Source organism: Martes martes (assembly GCF_963455335.1).
Source record: "Martes martes genome assembly, chromosome: 7".
Taxonomy (NCBI): Eukaryota; Metazoa; Chordata; class Mammalia; order Carnivora; family Mustelidae; genus Martes; species Martes martes.
The window spans coordinates 111,578,315-111,604,092 of record NC_137894.1 but is presented as its reverse complement, the minus strand read 5'-3'; the positions used below and the strand labels follow the sequence as shown (position 1 = coordinate 111,604,092).

The window sequence follows — 25,778 nt, the reverse complement described above, 5'->3', positions numbered from 1 at the left end:
TAAAAAGTTGACACGCCTGACATGCTACACTACAGGATTTAGGTTGGATGAGGAAAGTGACAAAGCCAGAGGGGCTTAGGGACTGATAGAAAAGGGTAGAAGTAAAAGGAGTATTTATCCCCTTTTATATCTATGGATAGGTAACTTGCTGTTTTTCCTAAATTGTACACCAGACTTGGTGATTTTGAGATGGAGTACTTCAGGTATTGAAAAAGGATGTATGTGTGAGTTGCTGAAGTGGAAATAAAGGTATTTAGAATTGTGGAAATAAAGCAACTGACAGTAAGAGGTGAGGTACAGAGGTAGACTATGAGACACTTGCCAAAGACCTGAATGTCACTGGAAGGTTTGATGGCAGTGACCTCCAAAAGATTCAGGGGAATAGTTGGGACTCAGGACTGTATACATTGGAGAAGAGAGTTTGTGAGAAAACAGATGACCAAAGAGGATTCTACGTGGGTGGGAGCCCAAAATAACATGCTCAAGGCCCTGGTGGGGCCTGGGGGCCTGGACTTGGCTCCAGTCTGGTCAAAGCTTCCAAAGTATGGTTACGGCAGCTTTACACTAGCTTTTTAGATAAGTACTATGAAGTTGTGAGGCAATGATTTCATTAGTCTACCAGAGAGATCCTTAGCTATCTTTTTTAAACCACAGGCTGTAATATTCTCATAAAACAGGCATCCAATATATCTTTTGATGATCAATGACGGCGCTTGTCACAATAAACAATCATATTTCTCTCTATAGTTGCAAATACCTTAGTAATTTTCTATTTCTTAAGAGATTTTATTTATTTATTTGACAGAGAAGGGGAGAGAGAGAGAGAGCACAAGAAGAGGGAGCAGGAAAGGAAGAAGCAGGGAGACCAATGTGAGATTGATTCCCGGACCCTGAGATCATGATCTGATCTGAAGGCAGATGCTTAACTGACGGAGCCACCCAAGCGCCCCAGTAATTTTCAAACAAAATAAGGATTTTGTTAAAGTGCTTTGTATTTTACTGTTTATGACAGCAGAGAGAAAGCATTCACCAAGTTCTTATAGCATGAGGTCAGTAATGTTCAAGAGAAGAGGTAAGATGGAAAAATTAGAATAGTCCAGTAGAGTTCAACATGCCCATACTCTCCCAGGACATGCTGACCTGGTCCCATGGGAGATGAAAATATTTTCCCTTTCCCTTCTCTTAATCACTACCTGAGGTGGGCTATTAATAGTAATAGGAGTTATCTCAGGTATGTTTCTGGAGAAAAAAGTTGACAACAAGGAGCAGTATAGGATACTTTGATAGGATATTAAGGAAATACATTAAGGAAACAAAAGGATATCCTTTTGTAGAAATATTAGGTTACTAATTCAATGAATTAAGATTATGTTTCTGATTGTCTACTGAAAACCAGAAGTATTTCAACTTCAACCATAACTGACCAAGGACACAGGGAAAGTGTTTATTCTAAATTGATGTTTGTCAGAATGCATAAATATAAAAGGATGACATTTTTTTTGTGCTGATCTTTGAAAATAATGCAGCATTGCCCTAACCATAGGCCAGCTGCCTCAAATTCAGCACTGTGAGTTACTGACACCGGTGCTTAACAACCACCTCACTTCCTGAAAGCAGTAAGGATTGGGAGAGGCCGTGATTATGGCAACCATTTTGGAGAACAGTAATAAGTGGTGTCTGTATGCTGCGTATTGGCTGGTCAGAATATTGAAACAACAGGTTTTACCATGTTTCAAGAAAGTGAAAAAAGTTATGTTCTAAAAGTGGCAGTTCTGGGGTGCCTGGGTGGCTCAGTGGGTTAAGCCTCTGCCTTCGGCTCAGGTCATGATCTCAGGGTCCTGGGATAGAGCCCTACATCGGGCTCTCTGCTCTGCAGGGAGCCTGCTTCCCCCACTCTCTCTCTGCCTGCCTCTCTGTTTACTTGTGATCTCGCTCTCTCCGTTGAATAAATAAAATCTTAAAAAAAAAAATATATATATATATAGATATATATATATATATAAAGTGGCAGTTCTGTCAGGAAAAGTGTGGGGAGGATTTTCAGAGTTAAAAACAAAAGAAGTCAACAGCCAAACAAACTGATGACCCATTCTGACAGTCCCAGTGACGCTGCTCTGTGGGAGAAAGGAGTTTGGCTGATTCTTAGACCAACTGTCAATTCCATGAGTTGACAGGAATGAGCAGCGGTGTGAACAATGTGCCAAGGACACTCTCTTTAGTAATCACTGTTGTTGGTAAGGATAGTTGCCACAATGTCAGTTTTAAAGAAGAGATGGTGAATGTTAAAATGAGAAGTAAAGATTCATAAGAATCGTAAGAATTCCTTTAAAATGGGAAAGATTCATAAGAACTCTGCAAAGTCAAAGAGAAGTCCTCATTTTCTCTCTTAAACAACGTGGATTTTTCTTATTTCCTAAATAGCAAATATGAAAATAGTGAGCAAATTCATATTACTGTTTAGATGTCTAAGCTTTATAACTCTGACCTTCTGATTTGATCAGAATACTTCTTGTTCATTGATAGCTTTTTTCTTCTTTTTCCATTAAATTTAAAATAAGACAACTGCTATGATTATTGAAACAAAAACCCAAAATAATTTGTTTTCAGAAATATCTAGTTGAACTTTTATTAAACTTTTAAGAAAAGGAGGATATCCCTTCATATACTAGTCTACAAAATCTCAGTATTTAAAAGGTCAATGTTAAGAATATCTGAAGCCTAGATTTTCTTAATGTTTTATCCTATATATTCTCACACTAATATTTTATTAATATTTCTTCTTCCTCTTCTATGCCTTGTGTTCTTCCTGTTAACTAATCATAGTTATTCTGTCATATCTGATAACAGTTTAGATATTTGAAAAAATGGATATATACATACAAAAGATTAAATTGGGACTCCTTTTTTTACACAATACACAGAAATCAACTCAAAATGGATTAAAGACTTAGAGTAAAACCTGAAACTATAAAACTAGAAGAAGATATACAGGAAAAGCTTTTTGATTGGTCTTAGCAATGATTTCTAAGATTTGAGACCAAAAGCATAAGCAATGAAACAAAAATTAGACAAGTGGAACTACATCAAGCTAGAAAGCTTTTCTGCACTGCAATGGAAACAACAGTATGAAAAGGGAACCAAGGGAGTTGGAGAAAATATTTAAACCATCTATTTGATAAGGGGTCTATGCTCAAAATATATAAGAATCTCTTACAATGCAATAGTGAAAAGACAATCTGATTTTAAAATGGGCAAAGAAGGGGCACCTGGGTGGCTCAGTGGGTTAAGCCTCTGCCTTCACTTGGGTCATGATCTCAGGGTCCTGGGATCGAGCCCTACATCGGGCTCTTTGCTCAACGGGGAGCCTGCTTCTTCCTCTCTCTCTCTGCCTGCCTGCCTCTCTGCCTACTTGTGATCTCTGTCAAGTGAATAAATAAAATCTTTTAAAAAAAAATGGGCAAAGGGGTTGAATAGATATTTCTCTAAAGAAGATATACAAATGGCCACTAGGTATATGAAAGGGTGCTCAACATCACTAATCTCTGGAAAATGTAGATCAAAACCACAATGAGATACCATCTCACAACTGTTAGGATGGTATTATAAAAACAACAACACAAAAGGTTAAGTATTTCAAGGATGTAGAGAAACTGAAATATTTATGTAATGGTAGGAATGTAGAACGGTTCAGCCACTAGTGCTTGAGGGAGACAGTACGAGGTTTCCCCTCAAATTAAAAAGTGAACATATGACAGAGCAATTCTATTTCTGGGTATATATCTTAAAGAACTGAAATCAGGATTTCAAAGTGATATCGACAATCCCTGTAGCATTATTCACGAGAGCCAAGATATGTAAACAACTCAAGTGTTCATTGATAGATGAAAGGAGGAGAATGCTATATTCATACAATGGAATATTATTCACAGATTTAAAAAAGAAAAATATCCTACCATTTGTGGCAACATGGATAAACCTAGATTACATTATGCTAAGTGAAATAAACCAATCACAGAAGGATAAATACTGCATGATTCCACTTATATGAGGTGCCTTTTTAAAATAGTCAGTCATGGAAGCATAGAATAGAATGGTGATTGTCAGAGGCTGAGGGGAGGGGGCAATGGGGACTTGTTGCTCAACGGGTATAAATTTTCTCTTCTGCAAGGTGAATGAGTTCTAGAGATCCCTTGTACAACATAGTACCTATAGTAGACAGCAGGGTATTCTGCACTTAAAATATGTTAAAAGGGTAGTTCTCATGTTAAATGTTCATAACACAAATCAAACACATAAAAATCAAAACCACAAAAAAACACAGGAAAATTGATGGAGGTATTGGGTATGTTTAGTAAGTTGACTGTGGTGATGATATGGGCATATGCATACATCCAATTTCATTAAAATGCTCAATTTTTTTGTATATCAGTTGTATCTCAATCAAACTTTTAAAAGATCAATGGCTTGAGGTAGGTTATATCGCCGAGAAAATTGTTACACAGAAAGTGTGTTATATAATCAGTTGAGTAGTAGTAAATCAAATTGAATTTGATTTAGTGTTGGTGGAGAAGGAGACACTAATTTCTGGGTGACTTTTACTATAAGCATAATTCCTCAGCCTTAATTCTCCTTTTCCACACAATGTGGTCACCCTTTCCTTCTGATTCACTAGTCTTCTAGTCCATTGATTATCTCTTTCTGGACTATTTAAAATTTACCAGTGAGGTCCCAGAAAAAGTGAGCAGATAAATTGCTGTCCTGTGTGAGTTTGCACAATGGAAAGGGAATTCTTGTCCCTTTTAGGTCCCTTTTAGGTTTAGTTTTAGGGTAGTGCTAATCTCATTCTATTTACCATTTTATCATTACCTATCCACTTTCGTATGGATTCTAGCTGGAGAAAATGATTCACTTTAGAAGTCATGGAATAATTTGGGCTGGGAATAAAAGGGACCCTTTCCTCTCCATTTTCTATCATGAAGGGGGGAATATAACCACATTTTCCCTCAAAACTAATATAAAATTTTAGATTTTGGGTAGTTGGGAAATCATATCCCTAATTGTTATTAGGCTTCAGTTTTGGTTCCTGGTCATTTAGATAACATTACCCTGGCTTTGATGATGGTGGGCCGAGGATCCAAGATGCCCTGCATTTTTCTCAGTGCAGGCACAACAAAGAGATTGCAGGTGACCACGGCTGACACGGGATTCCCTGAAAGTCAACCAAGCAGTTATTTATAGTATACACACAAAAATTTGCCAAATAATTCTGTCTATACCTTCATTCATCATAAAGAGTGAGGTGACTAATCACTAGTCTTCCTCTTCTAAATCCCAAAGGACTCCAGAATAGAGCCACAATCAACCAAATGCCACAGAACGTGTAAACATGAAGTCTACCAGTGAAATGCAGAAACTTCTGATTCCCAGAAGCTGTTTACACCATTTATTTCCACTTTTCTGAGAACTACACATTGAAAGCCATTACCAATCTTGATAAATTTTAAAGCAGATTCTACTTGCTATTTTTTAAGATGTTTTAAAAATTGCCATAGTAATACATGCTCAGGACAAAAACATTTAGAAATAGGTTAAGCATAAAGAAATGTATCTATAATCCCTCTTCTACCCAGAAATTTCTTTATATTAAAAAAAAATGAAATGATTTAAGACACAAAGGACTTGAAGATAAATACTGTTATGGACTGAATTGTGTCCCTACAAATTCATATGTTGAAGTTTAGCACCCAATATGACTGTATTTGTAGATCCTAGGGCCTTTAAAGAGGTAATCAAAGTTAAATTGAGGTTTAAAGGTGAGGTCCCAGTCCAATGAGACTGCTGTCTGTATAAAAAGAGGGAGAAACACCACGAGTGCACATACACAGAAGAAAAGGCACATAAGGACATGGTGAGAAGGTGACCATTTGCAAGCCAGGAAGAAAGACTCAACAGAAACCAGCTTTGCCGGCATCTTGGTCTTAGCTTTCAGTCTCCAGAAGTGTGAAAAAATATATTATCTGTTGTTTAAGCCATTTGGTCTGTGATACTCTGTTATGGCAGCCTTAGCAGACTAATAGAAATACCAAATTCTTTTAAAGTTAGAAGAAAAAACTGGAGTTCCTGGGTGGTGCAGTCAGTTAAGCACCTGACTCTTTGTTTTTGACTTAGGTTGTGATCTTGGGGTTGTGGGTTCGAACCTCACATCTGGCTGTGTGCTCAGTGTGGAGTCTGCTTGAGACTCTCTCCCTCTCCCTCTGCCCTTGCTGTCCCTTGCTCTTTCTCTCTCTCAAATAAATTAATCTTAAAAAAAAAGTTATAAGAAAAATTTGAGGAATTCAGTTGTACCATTCCAAGAAGAAATCGGGTGTGTCATGCACTCTGAAGGAAGGAAGAGTAGGCTATGAAAAAAATGTGCTGAGAATCACAGATTTAGTTTTTTGTGTGGTACTGTTAACTAAATAAACTGAGCAACACTTTTTTGTTCAGGGTAAGTTCCAAACCTTTCTGAATCTAATTTTACTCTTCCACAAAATGAAGTAGATACATAAATCTTTTAAACTGCTTTAAAAGTTATCAAGATTAATAATGTCTTTAAATATAATCATTGAAAACAGAAATATAATCATGAATTTTAAAATCCTTTTAAAAGGAACCACTTTACTGGTTCCACAATCTGAACATCTGGGTTATTGCTGCCCTCTTTTGGTTCATTCAGGTTGGGCAGAGAAAATTTCAAGTGAAAGTAGCAATTTGAAAATAGGTTATAAAAGCTGAAAAAATAACAAGTAGATGTACAAAACTTCTAAATTGCTTTAGAATTTATCAAGATTGGTAATGACTTAAAAAGCATGGCTTTAACTGTAAGCCAAAATCAATAAAAATTAAAATTGGAAGTCTTTATAAATTGGAACCACTTTGCTTTTTCTACAATTTGAACATATGAGTTTCTGCTCACATGGGAGCAAGCCTGGGGACAGTGATGTGGTCACACTGATGATGGCTGGGATTTAGCTGAGAAGCACCAGCACTATTAGTCCCTCCTTCTGTGTTGTCTCCTGGCCCCAGTCCAAATCTGGAAAGGACCAAAGGCAGCTTTGTACTTTTTTGCTCTAGTATTTACTTGTATGGTTGATCAAGGATGTTTGGACCTCTGAACATAATACTGCTACTATGGGAGGTGACTAGGCTGCTAACTTTGACCAATTTTCTGTAAGGAAAAGTAGGTACCCTCAGAAGGATCTAGGGACAGCTAACATTTGATTATCATCTTAGGGTTTGGAATATGCTTTGAAAGATACTATCTAATTTGACCTTTACACCAATCCTACAGAGCAGATTTCAGCCTTGTTTTATAGGTGAAGAAATAGCTTCAAAGAAGTTAAGTGATTTGTCCAAGGTCATACCGTAAGTAAAGCTGGGTCTTGAGCCCAGGTCTTTCAGATTCAAAATCAAATGCTCTGAGAGGGATTCAAAAAGATTTTGATCATTTTTCCAGAAAAAGCAAAAGAAACTATTTTAATTATTCTTACCTGGTAGCGCAAAGATTATTTTTCTTACACCATCAATATCCAAAGTTGCAAATGTTGTTGGCAGGCTAGAGAATAAAAGAGGTTATTTGTTAGTGACTGCTAAGTAATATGATGAGTAAATTAAATACTTTAGTTTTCTTGCTACGTGGCTCTGCATATAGGATATTTATCATATGAAAGTATTTTTTTTTTTCTGTTGACTCTTCCCTAAGCCTTTATACCCTGAAGTTTCAAGAGCATTTAAATTAATTTGTTTTTAGTATCTTCTGTTTTCAAGTAACCAAACTTCTTGGTTTTCTGCAGCTTACTTTCTTCCCCCTTCCTGTTAGTGCCAGAGAAGTGTATCTCAAATCCCGGAGTTTCTCTACCCCTCTGGCTAATAATGTCTATATTGTTTTTGCTGGAGAATGAAGAACATAATTCTTATTATCAGAAGACTACCTGGCAATACATGTCTATCAGATAAATGTCTGCTGTTCAAGATGATTATTCCTCAACCTTTTAAAACTATACTCAGCAATAAGCATAAAAACTGGCCTCCTATGAAGGTAATTTTTTGAAATGTCAAAATAAATAAAATATCATGACTAGAACAAAATTAAAGCAACAGTAATTAAAAATATTTTCAAATTATACTTCCTCAAGATTCTGACATGAATCTTATCTGATATGAATCCTTATCATGGGGGTGTGTGGGAAGGGATGAGTGTGAGTGGCACAGAGTGGGCGGGCAGTCAAATATAGTGAATTTTTTTTTTCTTATTGACTATGTTTTATATGAACTTCCAGCTAAGAATTTCATTATATTAATGAAACTTGAGCACTACAGAATCCTTAGGGAATGCTAAAATTTCCATGTAGTTGAAAAATTATCTTTTTAAGTACCTAAATTGTTTTTATTTTTATTATTTTATTTATTATTTATATTTATTTATATATTTATTATTATTATATTTATAATTTTATTTTATTATTTTTGCAGCTTGGTCTTTCAAATATGGACCACTCATACCTTTTGCAATAATCCGATAAACATTAGCATTTTTTGATGACTTGAAACCATCATTAAGTTATTTGTTTGTATGTTTGTTTTGAGAGAGAGAGAGAGCAGGGTCAGGGGCAGGGGAGGGGCAGAGGGAGAGAGAGAATCTTAAGCAGGCTCCACCTCCAGCATGTAAGCCCAAGGTGGGGTACAATCTCACAACCCCGAGATCATGGCCTGGACCTAAATCAAGAGTTGGATGCTTACCTGACTGAGCCTCCTAAGAGCTCCCATCATTACTAACTTATTCTACTCTGCTACACTAAAGTGACGTTGGGTCACAAGGGTGTGTTGTGTATTGTTTTTACCTATAAACCATAACTCTACACTACACACTGCACTTATTTCTTTTTTCTCCCTAGTGGCTCCCCTTAACGCTAGACTCTGTCATCTGAGCCCTTTAAAGCTGACTTTAGGGGGCGCCTAGGTGGCTCAGTCATTTAAGAAGCTGATTCTTGATTTTAGCTCAGCTCATGATCTCAGGGTTGTGAGATGGAGCCCCTTGTTGGGCTCTGTACTGGGCATGGAGCCTGCTTAAGATTCTCTCTCTCCTTCTTCCTCTGCCCCTCCCCACACTCCCTCTCTTAAAAAAGGAAAAAAAAAAGCTGGCTTTAGGTTTGGAAACCAAGAATAGTAGTAATAATTATATTGTCATAATAATAATAATATGTTACTATTTTTAAAGAAACATCTGCATTACATCCATTATTTCATTTTAACACTCACAACAATCCCATGAGGTGACAATTATCATCCCATTTTATAGATGAGAAAACAGACTCAGAGAGATTAAGAAATTTGGTCCAAATCTCTTAGCTCCTAGGTGACAAAACAAAGATTTGAACCAAGATTTCACTAACCTTATGGTTCGTAATTAGATAAGGCCCTTAGATGGTTTGCTGTGAAGTGTTAGTTTGCATACTTTGTAACATCTATTTTTGGCTACTCTGAGACCTCTTTTGCTTACTTTCTGATTCTTTGCTGTGTTTTAGAAAAACTAGATTAGATTATCATATCAATTTATGACTAGGTTATTTGGCCATGACTGTTACTATATAAATTGAAAATAATTTCCAAGATACACTCTTGATAACAGCTATGTTCACTGTAGATGACCCACTAAAATTGTGAGTGGTAGTCCTGACTAGATAATACTCCAAATCCAAATTTTTTTTTTTTTTTAGTATCTCTCTGTCTAAAACAAAAGAGGTTAATTACATTCTTAATGCACCATATGTGGGAAGAGCAAAGCTAAATTGTTCTTGAGCTTTTTATATTTCTTCTTATTCTACTATTAAGGAGCAATTACCTTTAAATTCTTCTCATCTTTAGACAGGTATAAATTCTGGCCAAGTAAAGGAAGCCCATTTAAACTTCTAAACCATTTTATTAAAGCAAACTAACACATATAATAACAGTGAGGAGGGAATGCATTACACTTTCCTTCTACTATATTTAAAGCCAATTTAAATCACCTTTTGCATCTTGCAGACAGGTTCTGTGATTTCTCAAAAGGTACTCATTTAAAAAGATTCTATTACAACAAAACATTTTATCATGCATTGTATCATGAGTGTCCTATTGCTAGACTGTGAAGCTTTTGTTTCAGTTCTGGAAAGCCATTTCCTTGGAACTGAACACCTATTCAGTTTTCCTCTTGAGATCAGAATGTGATAGCATTTATACAATGACTGAGGTCACACAGTGTAATGACTTTAAGGGAGGAAAATAAACATTAGGAACTGATGGGCCTTAATGAGTGGTAAAAAATAAACTGAAAATAAAAATAGTACCAACATTATATATATCACAGATGCTGAGATTAATTTAAATAATAGATATTATAAATAATTCTCTTCTAATTCTCTCTGCCCCCTCGCCCTTCTTTAAAATAAATAAGTAAATAAATCTTTAAAAAAAAACCCACCCACAAATAATTCTCCTCTACAGATAAGGGCAATTAATATCAATTTCTTTTTCACTGTAAAAAAGAAGAGCCAATTCAATTTTTGAGGTTAGTGAGAAGCACATTGACAGGCTTTTAGGATGTCCTCTGTATTCCAATTGAATTAGTACTGCCCATAGGGGCAGGAAAAAAAGCCTGTGTACTCACAGTACAATGATATTTGCTTAAAACAAAATATTCTTTAAGAAAAAAAAAATTTATTTGAGAGAGAGAGAGAGTGAGAAGTGGTAGGAGCAGAGAATCTCAGCAGATTCCCTGCTGAGTGTGGAGCCCAATGTGGGGCTTGATCCCAAGACCCTAAGATCATGACCTGAGCTGAAATCAGGAGTCAGATGCTTCACTGTCTGAACCACCTAGGTGTTTCAAGACAAAATATTCTTAATGAGAATGGTCCAAATCCAACAGTTTCAATAACAAATGGGCTTTGTTAGCAGTAGTAGTATTGGGGCAACTACAGAAATATAATGTCAAGAATTCTAAATTCTATCAAATTGTGCAGAAGAATTTAGGGTTAATCTTAACTTCATACTTAAATGGCAAAATCATGGCGGTAAAGCCTTATCTCTGTCCTAGACCTGATGAGACGTACCCAATAAATCTGGGAGGTTAGGAAGGCTGGCTTGACACTTAAAAAAGTTTTCTGGAATTTACTGATAAATTACTCACATAACAACTAGTAAGTCTCACATCTACTCTCTCTTCAGGTTCACATGAGCACCCATCAGAGTATAGTTCTGAACTAAACCATTATTTAATGTCCCTGACAGTACAGAGGTGTGTTTGAATAGTGAATGAAAGGTTTATAGAGTAGTAGGGGTCTAAACAGGCAAACTATTGCTTAAAGACATGGCTACACATATTTCAACACCAATATTTGGCATTCTTTGAGGATTTACAACTGATTATAGGACCTCCATCAGTACTTTAGGAGTTGTGCCAGACCTTGGAATGTAGTTATTTTTCTATTTCCATGGAGGTAGTAAGAAACAATATGAAACACTACTTTTGAAGTATTCTTGCAAAGGAAAAAAAAAGAGTCTGAACGTAACCAAGCTTTTAGATCTAACTTCCACTCTGTAGAATATACTGGAGAAAGAGAGGAACAAGTTGACCGTCACCACAAGGAAGTGATTACCCAAATCCATTCGTAAGGACAAATGATGCAGTTTCTTCAGCAAGTCAATGGCATGACAAAAAAAGGAGGTTGGAGGTAAATGTTATTATGTAATAGAGATTTAACAACAAATACAGTGAATGGACCTGACCTAAATTCTAATTAAAATAAAACATGTAAGAAGGCATCCTTTTTCTTGACATTTGGGAGAATTTTGAATATGATCAGGGTATCAGATGATAGTAAGTTATTCTTATTTATTTTGTTAGGTGAAAAATACCATTGTGATTACACAAGAGAATGCTGCTGTTATTGTTATTAGTACTTGAGATGTATGCCAAAATGACATTGTAGAATTTGCTTTAAAATAATCCAAAACAAACAAACTCCCCCCCACCCCAAAACAAAAAACACCAAACAATCTAGTACCCTGTCCCAAAAAGGTGAGGAAGGGGATTGATAAAAAGTTATGGAAAAATGGTGATAGTTCCTCCTCCATTGAAGTTTTATTGTACTCCCTACTTTTGTGCATTTTGAGAATTTTTTTCTTTTTTTAAAGATTTTATTTATCTGATCCAATTTTAGTATGTGTGCTGCTGAAGCGAGCACAAGATTTTATTTATATGAGAGAGAGAAAGCACTAGAGGGGCAAGGGTCAGAAGGAAAAGCAGACTCCCTGCTGAGCAGGGAGCCTATTGCAGGATTCTGGGATCATGACCTGAGCTGAAGGGAGACACTTAACTGACTGAGCCACCCAGATGCCACCCAAATTTTGAGAATTTTCATACTAAAGTGTTTTTAAAATGAGAGAAAGAAGCACTATGAAGAGAAAGAGAAAAAGAAAGAAGGAACTAGACATGGGAACTAAAGAGAGAAAAGGTTTGGAAAGTTGCTTTGCTTCATTTATAACAAACCCAGGTGATTTATAAGGATGATGAATTCCCATTTCAGATAGGAGCTAGACTTGGCAAGGAATTCTAATAGTATAATACTTCTTTTATTAGAGCAAATAATCCATAATAGAAAATGTAAGAAGAAAAAAAAAGAAAATGTAAGAAGAAAGCATTTAAAACTTTGTTAGTTAAAGCAAGCCAAACCAACCCCATATATGAGATAGTAAGATTATTTTCATACCCTGGTTTCATAAAAACCCTGCCAAAATGGATCTGAGCATGAAGATCAATGTCCAGCACCTGCTTGAGATAGTCCTGCAAATATGAAAAACAATCACTTTATTTTCAAACATTCTAATATCAGATTTTCAAAACTTTACATGAAAATAAAATGAATTTGTAAGATTGAAATGAAAAGAAACATTTTAATGAAGTTGATTAACCTAATGCAAATTCCTTCATTTCTTCATTCCTGTCATTCACTTATTTTTTACTAAATACTTATTGAGTACCTGGTATATGCTGAGTACTAATCTAGGTATAGGGGGATATAGGCTTAAACAAAGAGAAAATGTCCCTGCTTTCATAAAAAATACATTCTAGTGGAAGTAGTTAGATAATAAACCAAATAACTACATTACTTGATGGGTTATTGTTTCTCTTTTAATACAGAATTTTGTTTGAGAAAGGATGTTAACAAATAAGAAGCTTAAGAAGTTGTGCTATGCCAAGAGAGCCACATTATTCTCCTTAATGGACTTCAAGTAATGTACACATTCCTCCAGGAATCTAAATAAGTCAACTAAAATAGAAAAACAGGGAGGGAGTTCTAAACTAGAAAGTCAAGGGAGTTTAATTGTTTTTATCTGCCAACAAAAAAGTTACAACTAATCCACAGTGATTTGACAAAACCTGACCTTTGGAAATGAAAGACAACATTGCCATGCAGTTGGTTTTGTAGACATAAAGAAAAAAATTGCAGTCCTAAAAATTTCTCAACCCCTAGGTCTATTGCTGAGTTTCCTGTTCATTAATCTAAGAAACCCACTAAAAATTTAAATATTTCACAAGCTTGGGATAGTTTATTTTAAAAAATCTCTTCCCTTCTATTTCCATAACCTCAGCCAACACCATCTCACTTGTATTATTGAAATAGGTCTCTCTGACAATAGTCCTGCCTTCCTCCAATTCATTCCCCCCATACCAGAAAGAGAGATCTCTTGAAAAAAAGTCTGATCAAGCCACCATATAATACATCAAAACTTCCTGTTTTCCAGGAAAAAGTCCCATCTTTTTAATATCATATCTATGATTCTCATATTTTCTAGCCCCCTTTAAACAATCATTGCTCTCTCATGAGGCAATCCTCTTCCCATCCACTCCCATTCCTCTTTCTCAATCTCAATCTCTCTCTCTTTCTCCCTCCTCGCCCTCCTTTCTCTCTCTCTCTCCATTCTAGCAAGACTATATCACTTTAAGTTTCTAAGACTTTCTTGCCCTCAGTCTCTGAAAATGCTTTTCCTTCCTTCTGGAATACTCTTTCTTTCTATGTTCATCTCTCCACCCCTTATCTCAGTCTCAAGTCTTTTCTCAGCCTCCACTTAATTCACAAGACTGGATCATAAACTGCTTATCTTATGAGGTTAAAATTTCTCTTCTATTAGCTTGTTATACATTCTTTTATTATTATTTTTAGTGGTTATTTCAGAGATTATAATATGCATTCTTGACTTAATATAGTCCACTATAATTTGATATTTTTATTACTTCCCATACAATGCATGAACCTTAAAGCAGTTAACTCCATTCATTCCTCTCTGTTTTTTGTGGTATAATGTACCATATAGTCTATATACATTTTAAGTATGTGTGTTTATATGTGTGTGTATATATATTTAACTATTATATATATTTCTATATATGTTATACAGACAAGATACACTCTATATTTATAATTTAATATACAATGTTTATATATAAACATATTTTAACCTCATAAGACATTATTATTTTATACAATCAACACCCATTTACCTTTAGCCACATATTAACACTTTCTTTTGGTTTTTAATCCTTTCTGCATTTCTGTACCTCCACAATCTTTTTTTTTAAATTTAACTAATTTTCATTTAAAAGTTAAAAATATATTATGGTAAAAATGCAAACAGATAGAATGGTATAAAATAAAATTTTAAGCTCATTCTTCTCATCACTGCTAAACTTGTCTATGCATACACAAACATTTTTTTTTGAATGCACATGAGAGAATACTTTACATGCAGATTTGCAACTTGCTTTTCCACCCAAAGGAATATCTAGGACATTTCATGAGCTACCACCTCCAATTTTAAATGGCTACATTATAATCAAAATACAGTAACTTAACCCATTGGTAGGATCTGATTACCTATGTTCTGTCTCTCTCTCTTTCTTGTTTAAACAGCCAATATCTTTTTATTTCCTCCACAATCTTTCTGACTAAAAAAATTCCCTTTAGTATAGCTGTGCTCAGTTTTTATTTGGCTGAAAATGTCTTTATTTTATCTTCACTTTTTAAGGTACTTTTTTTTTAAAGATTATATTTATTCATTTGACAGACAGAGATCACAAGTAGGCAGAGAGGCAGGCAGAGAGAGGGGGGGAAGCAGGCTTCCCACTGAGCAGAAAGCCTGATGTGGGGCTCGATCCCAGGACCCTGGGACCATGACCTGAGCCAAAGGCATAGGCTTTAACCCACTGAGCCACCCAGGCACCCCTAAGGTACTTTTTGTTGTATATACAGTTCTACACCAGCCCTTATATTCTTTCATCACTCTACAAATGCTATGCCATTGCTTTCCGAGTTTCATCATATCTTAGATCATTTGTTAGTTTTATTTTTGGTCCTTTGGAGGTAATGTATCCTTCTGGCAAGAGGTTTTCTTTGGTTTTTAGTGGTTTTGCTATGATTACTTGGGTATGTGTTTATTTGTTTGTTTTTTGTATTTATCCTGCTTGACATTAGCAGACTTCCTTGAATTTCTGGCCTGATGTCTTTCATTGGTTTTGGAAAACTCTGCCAATATCTCTTATTTTTTTTTTTTTTTAAGATTTTATTTATTTATTTGACAGAGGGAGATCACAAGTAGGCAGAGAGGCAGGCAGAGAGAGAGGAGGAAGCAGGCTCCCTGCTGAGCAGAGAGCCTGATGCGATGCGGGGCTTGATCTCAGGACCCTGAGATCATGATCTGAGCTGAAGGCAGAGGCTTTAACCCATGAGCCACCCAGGCGCCCCCCAATATCTCTTAAATATTTCTTCTGCTCACTCTCTTTCCTTTCCTTCTGGACTCTAATTACATGTATGTTAGACCTTTTACCAGAGCCCATGTCTTTTATGCTTATTTCCATATTTTCCATCCCTTTTCTAAAATATTGAATATAATGAATGGACTCTAGCTTTCCAGTGAAATTCTTCATTTGCCATTTCTTTTTTCGTAAAAATATTAATTACAGTTTTTAAAATTTCACATGGGACCAAATAAACATCAGCATTATTTTTACGGCTGTTCTATCTTGTTTTTCTTTCTTAGTTTTTAGTGATTTTGACCTGTCTCTGGCATGTCTGGTGATTTTAAAAACTGAAGCCCAAACATTAAATGTGAAAAAAATTAAAGAGGTTCTAGAGGATGATATATTTTTCAAGAAAGGATTTAATTTCCATTGGCAGTTCATTAAAGTAAAGATTGCCTGACCTAATCAGAGATTGAGATAATTTGATGCTCAATTTCAGTCTGTGTGAAGGCTGGTATATTTCCAGTTTGTCCTTATTCCTAGAGCACTCAAGGGTTTAAACTGAGAGCTTGAGATATTTACCAGGTATCCACTCATGCAGGCCCTAAAATTCAAAACTGCTAAAAATTCTGTTTATTTTCTTAACCTCCTAGCTACTCTGCTATGGTTGGCTTTTTGGTCTCTTGTACTGTTATACCTGTCCCATTCTCCTGGCTTAGGAATTAGTAAATGCCTTGAGGGAAAATACGGTGAAGAATTCTAGTGCTACTTCTCTGTGGTTCACTTCTCAGAGATGTTGGTGCCTTGAATCCTGGCTCTCTTAGTTGTTCTCTTCAGACACCAGCTTTTTATTTTTTCTTCTTTAAAATAAGGAAAAAAATTTATATAGCTTTTACAGTTGTTCTTGGTGGGAGGGTTGGTCCAAATAAACCATTGTATCACAGTAGAAGCAGAACTTTTCAGACCTTATGTGCTCTTATAATACTATGTCCTTCTGATATCATATGCCTAGGTTCTACTGCAATTGTCTAATACACTTGATCTTAGCCAAAAGGCCGAGAAGCGATTCTGCAATTGTCTAATAAAAGGTATGTATCCTTTATTGGACTACATAGTTTGAAAGAACAGGAAACTTGTATATACAAGAAATCCTTACTGAATAGCACATGCCATTCATTCATTTCTTAGTTTAACAAATATTTTTTAGTCTATCATATATCACAAGTTCTATATGTGCTAGAGATTTAATGTTAAACAAGAACAGACATGGTCCCTGACACAAAGATGTTCTGTTGTATTTTACCAATGAAGACAGCCTAAAATAAGTAAGCCAACAAATAAAATAATTATAAAGCATGGTACATGCTATGAAGGAAATAAGCAGGTGCTGGGATAGAGAATAGTGGGTGGGGTGGAGAATAAGGAAAGGCCATTTTAAAAGAGGTGGTGAGAATGAGAAGGATTCAGCCATATGAAGTGTGAGGAGATGAGAATTCCAGGCAGAGGAACATACATACCAAAGCTTCTAAAGCAGTAAAGAATGTGTCTAGAAGTGAAAAGACAATGAAAGGTAGTGAATGAGCAGAAAGAGGCATAAGATGAGGTTGGAGAGACAGGCAGAGGCCATACTTGCAGGGCCTTAAAGGTTATGACACAGAGTTTGGAAAGCAGATATGCTCATTACATATTTGCAAAATGAATGGAAGTATTTTATATTTCTTGGGAAAAAAAAAACCTCTCATTCTTTTTGAACATGAATATTCATGTTTCTTATGACAGATAGAAAGCCTGTACCAGACATAGCCATAAAGGCTGAGAATCACCACTGTTCTTAAGTTTCTGTTTACCTATAGAAGCAGCAAGGATCTCTGTCTGATATCTTGAAAGCTAGAGTCAGAAAGGAAGAAGAAAAATGAATGGATGAAGAAACAAGGCCTTTTCCTCAACGCAGGTAAGAACAAATAACATTAGACAAATTGTGAAAGACTTTAAAATGGGCAACAAAGATTACTGGATGTCCAGTGTAGAACAACCTTCTGGTTTGTGTGTTTTATCATCTTTGAGCTATTTTATAAAAATTAAGGTGTAGAAATGGAATATTATTCAGTGATAAAAAAGAATGAAACTTTGTTATTTGCAATGACATGGATGGAACTAGAGAGTTTCATGCTAAGCAAAATAAGGCAGTCAGAGAAAGCAAAATACCATATGATTTCATTCATATTGGAATTAAAGAAACAAAACAAACAAGCAAAGGGAAAAAATGAGAGAGAGAGAGAGAGAGAGAGAGAGAAACCAAGAAAAAGACTCTTAACTATAGAGCAAATCGATGGTTACCAGAGGGGAGGTGGGTGGGATGATGGGTGAAATAGGGGATGGAGATTGAGGAGTGTGCTTGTGGTGATGAGCACTGGGTGTTGTATGGAAGTGTTGAACCACTATAGTGTACACTTGAAACTAAGATAACACTATATGTTAACTAACTGGAATTAAACTAAAAACTTAAAAAAATTTAAGCTGGGAAAACTGATGGCAAACAAAATTATTATTCAAAGAAATGCAAATTAATTCTGTGGAGATATAATTGATTATCTGTATGTGTGTGTGTTCTTTGAATTCTCCTTTGAACCAGTAGTAACTTCTTACCGGTTCCTTCATTAGCTAATGAGTTAAATAAAATCTTGACCTGTGTTTATTTTATAAGTATATGAAATTCATTATTTTATCTATAAAACATGACACTTTAATAATTCTGGAGGCTCCACTGAGATGCCCCATGGATTTACCTGATGGAGCCAGGTAAACTTAATTGTTAGAAGAGTGCACTTCATGGGTAGCTTCCACCTGGCCACACTTTACTTAGGTTCGTGGAGTGAAGGCCAAGCAGCAATAAAACTTGAACTCTGCTAAATTTTGGTTTCTGTAATTTTGTTCCCTTTATCGATTTTTATTCTATTTTTGTTTCCATGCATGGCCAATAAGGTATTTCCCCTTGTGGCAGCCATGACTGGGAATTTGGTTTTATAGTCTAATGATTCCTACAAGTGGATGATTGAAATCTCAGGTAAGAGAGGACAGAGAATCTGTCTTATCAGTCTTTCTTGTTTATTTGTCTTACTGTCATTTTGAGCCTAAACCAATTAAGAACTTTATGACCTCTAGGAAGGGAAACAGCTCTTTATTTGTGGACCAGTAAGTTTTATTGTTTCTGTATTTATTTGTGACCTGTAGCTGAAGTTGTTGAGATGAAGCTGTATGTTTTTTATGCATCTGTGTCTATGATCCAGAAAGACATTTATTTCATTTTGTGAGTGTGTAATGTTTTCCTACTTCTGGAAAATATTCATAAATCATATGCTTATGAGACCATCACGCAGAGTGGGCCTTCCTCAGGGTATGCTTTGAATTCAGGATGCTTCCCTCCTACCATACTCCTTCTACTCCACCCCAGTTCATCTGAGTCTGAATGTGGTGGTGGTGTTGGGAAGGGCCATCCAAGAGCCCCTAATCTCCAACTCTCCAATTTCAGCAGAATCTGGAGGGAAGCACCCCCATTTTAGGGCCACAGTAAAGTTTGCTTTGCCAGGGGGAAGAAGAAAACTGTATCGAAATAATTATATTGTCTGTTAAATTAAAGGTGCTCTGTTCTAACAGAGAAATAAAAAAGTTCTTAAATAAATAGAATCTTTCTAAAATTATCAGATAATAAGGAAATTTAACTATATTTTAAATGAGCTACATTAAAAGGTATTCTTATAATTTTAAGCATCAAAGATCACAAAGTTAAGATAAATCTTTGACAAATAACTTTAGTCATTGTGAAAACCCAGCCATGTTCTTTTTCTTATTTATCAGTGTTAAGTATAATTAACCAAATACTTTTTATTTTGATTGGGTTTGTTTTTCTTAAATTTATATAGGTTTATTCATCAAATAAGCTAATGCTTTTCTTACATAATATTTTAAGAATGTGAAAAATGTAAAATTGGGTATAATATAATTGAATCATTATTCTGACAAACTTTAAATTTCAATAGTAATTATGTTTGTAGTATGTCAGCTTGAAAATAATATTCAGGATCTTTAAGTAACAAAATCTTATTGAACTGATATTAAATTAATTAACAAATAATTATCAGATACCTAGATGACTTCTAAGTAAGAATACTGGATCATTGATAGCTAAGCATAATTTTAAGTTAATATACAGATCTTTCTTCACTTATGATGAGGTTACCACCTGACCCATTGTGAGTTGAAAATATCGTTAAGTTGAAAACTTATTTAATAAACCTAACCCACCTAATGTCATAGTTAGCCTAGCCTACCTTAATCATGTTCAGAACACATATTATAGAACACTTCTGCAAAGCCTATTTTATAATAAAGTGCTGAATATGTGATGTAATTTGTTGAATACTGTACTGAAAGTGAAAAAATAGAATTGCTGTATGGTACAGAATGGTTGTAAGTTTATCAGTTGTTTACCCTTATGATTGTGGTTGACTGGGAGCTGCAGCTAGCTGTGGCTGCCCAAAATCACAAGAGATTAATGCCCTGAATATTGCTAGCCTGGGAAAAGATCAAAATTAAAAATTTGAAGTATGGTTTCTACTAATGGGTGTAACTTTTACACCATTGTAAAGTTGAAAATTTGTTAAGTTGAACCACTGTAAGTTGGGGACAATTCATACTTTTATTTTAAAGCTAATGTACTTTGCTTCTTATTTTTATATGCTAGAGAGAGGCTTATATCTTTAGGTCATGTTAATTAATATGTTTGTTTGTCTTTACTACAATAAGAAAGTACAAAGGGATGCATGTGGCTATAGTAAATTATATTCTGTGTGATTATGAATTTAGCTAATCTGCTCAAATGTGATTTCTCAATTATTTAGTTTTCACTGTGAAATAAAAATTAGTTATTTTTTTAAACATAATGAAATATAGGTGTTACATTTTTCTAGGAACAATAATGACAGAGACAGTTTTTTAAGGAAAAAGAGTATATATATTTTTAAAGTCCAGTCCTGATATTTGTTCTCAGGACACTCTACATGCTCTTAAATTAAAATTTATATGGATCCCCAGAGATTTTGTTCTTGTGGGTTATATCTAATAGATATTTACTGTATTAGAAACTGAAGCTAAAAATTTTTAAAAATTTGTTGTTTCATTTGGAAATAGCAATGACAAGATCATTTCATGTAAATATAAGTAACTTTTTTATGCATTGTTTTTATAATTTTGAAAATTTCTCTAATGTTAGGCTTAAGAGAAGTCAGTTGGATCTTTTTATTGTTTCTGCATTGGGTCTGATGTGACAGAATACAATATATAGCCACTGGAAAAACTCATGGCACATTCATGAGAGAAGGAGAATAAAAAAGTCAAATAAAGCTTAGTTTTATTATGAAAATCATTTTGACCTTGCAGATCCACTTAAAGTGTCTTAGGGACCCTCATGGGTCTGGGGCCCACTCTTTGTTCTGAAGTAAAGTGGTGGTTTGTTTTAAAATATAAAATAACATAATAAAAGATAAAACTTTGGAAGAGATTTTTATTTGCCTTGGTTTATAGTACCTGTGCCTAAAATGAAGCTGAGAACTATATTAAAATTTTAGTAAGTTCACTCAGGTTTGATGAGCTTATTTCTTTAGTTTACTGATTAATGCTTTGCCCATGAGACTCAAGATTATTTTTTGTATAATCTCCCTTTTGGGCTTTATGTTTATTTTGCCTTTATTTAAAGAAAAAATAAAGAACAAAGTTTCCTCGTTGACAAATGAGCTAAGATTATTTATAATTACGTTACTTTCTGTGCTTATCCCCAAATATTTTATTCTTGCTTTGAAAATCAGGTGACCAGTACTGTTTCTCAGGTACCCATGATTCTCTTATTCAAGCACCCAATTCTTTTTTGACAACTCTTTTGATTTTGTCTTCTAAAGATCAGGCCTAAATTTAGTAAAAAGTAAAAATTTCAGACTATCTTTCACACCTAAAACTATCTTTGAAATTTCCTAGAAGGTCTCTAGAAAATCACAAAGATTTTTTCTTTCATCTTATAAAAAGAGATGTTAGAAATAATTAAGTTTGTTTGATATATTACCATTGTAAGAGTGTCATGTGAGGGCAGTTGTCATATCTGGGAAGAGAAGCTTGGTGTGGCCTGGGTTAGATCCATATATGTAAAATGTTAATATAAATATCAGAAATTTTATGCTTTATGGGACATGCCTGGAGATTTGACAATGCCTTTGCTGTCCATAATATGTCTGCATCCTCAGGGGAAACACATCAAAACTTTTATGACATAGTTACATACTATATCTGAATAGAGAATTCTACTTCTATTCTGATATTACTGGTTACAGTGATAAATTAAGTACAGCTATTAAGGATCTGTCATCTTTGGAAATTTCTGTTTTACTCTAATGCTTGCCTGAAGGTTCCACTAAAAGCTACAGTAAATAGTTTGTGCCTGCAACAAAGATTCAGAGCACTAGGGAAAAGGATTATCATAGGTACTTTGCACTATTGACACTTCAAAGAACAGTCTTTTGGGTATAGGCACCTGAAATGATAGTGCTTAGATAACTTTTATGTAGTGCCAGCAGACTGTCAGGAATCCCAGGGCTCTTTAGAATAGAAGCAGATGGCTTCATGAAAGCAGACCTCTAACCCAAGATCTAGCAGAACAAGAATGACTTAGAGCCAAATGAAATAATAAGAGAAATTTTATTGTATTTATTTGTTTGGGATATTGTTGGTTAATTTAATATTCTATTGCTTTATGGCTCTAGATTTGCAAAACAAACTCATGGAGGCCTATATGGTTAATTAATAAATTTGCTATGAAATAATAAGGGCAAGCCTCTAAGATAAGCCTTTTTTTGGGATCAATAATGATCTTTGTGATTATTTTGACCATATGAGGTAGGAGAGGGACATTATCAGGAAAAATTGAGAGACTTTCAAATAGGTTAAAAAAAAAAAAATTACTGGGGGTCCAATCTAGCGTGTCCTTCTTGGCAATCTCCACCTTTCATTGTCTTTGAGCTATTTTACAATTGTGTGGGTTGTGGAAAATTCATAGTCATGCATATAATTCTTCAGTTTTCAGAGCAAAAAGCAGGTACTGTTTACTTGAAACTGTCAGTGTTTTATAAAAAATAAGCACTTTGGGGCAGAGGTGGAGGTAGGAAAAGATTTTGAGGGAAGCAACTGTGGAAGGGCCATTTCTTCTTGGCTGAGAAGAGGACTGAGGTCTGTGGGTCCCATAAGCAGCCGGTGTCCCTTCCCCCTGCCCCAAGGCTCCCAGCTTCCCCATGACCCCAGTGTTGTTAGCAAGGCCTAAAGGAGCAAATACCTGAGATCATAGCACTACAGGGATATTCTAGATGTATTCAGTGCAGACTGGTGACCATCTGTGTCTCCCTGATCCACTGTTAGTCTGTTAAGCCCCTATCCGTTTCTTGGCAGAATCCTTGGAGCAGGTGAGCTCCATAATGGCTTAATAAAATTTCCTGCCAGTTCTGTAGCATAGGTGCTCATAGTAGGATTTAAGTTGAATCAAGTAAATGATATTCTTGCATACCTGAATTTCTGCATGTAAGATTCATGTTTGCTACATAATGCTTTTGGATCTTTCCTTGACCTTCCTATCTTTTCAGTGACTGGTTTTCAGGCTCAGCCCTTGGGCTGGAACAGATGTTCTGTCTCTTAGGCTTTTCTTTCAGCTATTGAAGTACAACTGAATTCTTTTGGCAACTAGAATTTGCAGGTTGGCAGGAGTTTGCTGCATTTATGTTTTACCTCTTTCCTCCTGGTTCCTCTTTCATCATATTCCCACTCAAGGAGGCAAGAACGACAATTATTAGCTCCCATGGATTACTATGGGATGTCTAGTTCCTAAAATCTCCTGCTTAGTATTAAAGGTTTAGTGTAAGTATCTTAATACACAGATAATAAAATAAATAAAACCAATATGCATTACTATATTGCCTCTATTTATTTGTGAGCAAATCCCTAGGACAACTACTGACATCTTTGTTAGCACTAATAAAGAAGGTTAAGGCTGAGAAGTGTTCTATTCTTACCATACTTGAGCCACAATTGCCAAGGCTATGTATGTTAGAAGCTTGTTGCCTTTTCAGAAGTATTGGAAAAGACAAACTTCAGGTTTGCCAAATAGAATGTATTGTCCCATAATTAAGCTCATTAGCAACCAAGATAAATTATACATTAAATACTCCCTGGAAACAACAGATTTAAAGTTCCAGTACTCTTAACTTCAGGGTTTGCTCTTGTGTTATTCAGAACACCACAGGCAGTTTGATGGTAATGAAAACAGACAGGTTGAAAATTATTTCTTATAGCTCTACTATAATGCAGACCTCAGCTCTGGCCTTTGTGATCTCAGAAGAGGTGTGCAGCAATTTGCTCCACCTGGGATTAAGGACTTCTAGGAGATTTTGAGGAAAGACTAATCCAGCAATCTGGCTGCTATAAGGTGAATACTGCCCACACTTCAGTACCTTCACTCCTGGATGTAATCTGAGATGGTAGTCTTGGATTGAGATTCTCTATTTTTCTTCTATGGTTTTTGGCCACTGAAGGGCTATTTTTACACACTCTAAAACTAGTTGTGAATGAAAGGTAGGTATTCTCTGTTCACACCACTAACTTCTGCCACACAGTCAGGTTATAAATTTAGGCAGTTTTATAGCTAGATAGGGCAGAGACCAAGAACAATCATACATATAAGATCTAGCTAAAAATGGTGTTCTTGGAAAAATCTGAATTTTAGTAATAACTGCTATTATGAAATATTTTTATAGTTTTTCATTTAAGTCATTAATATGAAAAAAAGAAAAAAATGGAAAGGGATTATAGGCTAGCAAAATATTTTGTGTTCTGAAATATTTTTGAGCCAAAACATCAGGTTGGTTATTGTAGTAAAGTATATTTTGCTTTTATAATATTATTCAATGGACCCAATAACCATCATGAACCAACACATTTCATTAAGATATATAAACTTAAAGATACTGAGACATTGAAATTGTGATTTTTAAAGGACTAAGCATATATTTTATGTAAACATACTTAATCTTATAAAATCCTATATATACTTATATATGTTTGTATTTTATTTTCATCATTATTATGATTATGATCATTATTATTTGTCAAAGGGGCAATGGAATGCCTATTCCTGTCTTTCCTCCCTGTGAGGAGCTAAGGGTTCTTTTTCAGATGTGGAATGTATGGCAGGGGAGAACAGGATTTTGGGTAAATATCACTTATAAAGGAAGTCCTAATGTTATAGTAAAGGTGAGTAAGCAAAGAAACAAATCTTCAAAGGAACATGAAAATCATTTTGAAAGTTATAGGATTCTCCAAGCTGTTTCTGAGGTAAGCCTTCTGATCTACTTACACTGCATCCCTTTTAGAATGCCCAGAAATTTCTGAAGCCCTATGGATTTTTCAGATTTGTTCAGGTCTGGTTACAGATAACAGATATCCACCAGACTACAGTTAATCAAGGTCATTACCTTAGATAAATTTTCATGAACCCCATATTTTCATACCTTTTCCCCCATGGATACACCCCCTGATGTGATGATGACATCAGCACGACTGATACCCTCATTCAAGGCATTGAGTAAGTCATCTGGGCTGGAAAAAAATAAAGACAAATAAGTTAACCACAAGAAAAGATTTTTAGATATTTAGATATTTAAATGCCAACTTAAAACTAAACCACTTTATTCAATGAGTAGGCATTAATATGAGTATAGCACTATATTCTGTACGAAGTGGGAAACAAAAAGGTCTCTGCCCAATGGAAACATAACTCTTATGGCAGAGAAAGAAACTTATAAGTGTGGAAGTAGTGGCTACTGGTACTTTCATAGGGCTTTTTGCTCTAACAAGGCAGCATAATGGGGGGAGATAT

General features: G+C 35.2%; 1 protein-coding gene across 4 annotated transcripts in view; it reads right to left on the bottom strand.

The window, feature by feature from the left end:
- The window catches only part of GPHN (gephyrin), a 661,506-nt gene that overhangs the window by 6,971 nt on the left and 628,757 nt on the right, over positions 1–25,778 (bottom strand). For all 4 annotated transcript variants that reach the window (XM_080807346.1, XM_080807348.1, XM_080807345.1 and 1 more), the window contains 4 exons: positions 25,411–25,498; positions 12,786–12,859; positions 7,530–7,594; positions 5,106–5,209 (listed from right to left, as the gene is read on the bottom strand). In XM_080807346.1, coding sequence (XP_080663472.1) covers positions 5,106–5,209; positions 7,530–7,594; positions 12,786–12,859; positions 25,411–25,498 — 331 coding nt within the window. The remainder of the gene's footprint in view (positions 1–5,105; positions 5,210–7,529; positions 7,595–12,785; positions 12,860–25,410; positions 25,499–25,778) is intronic.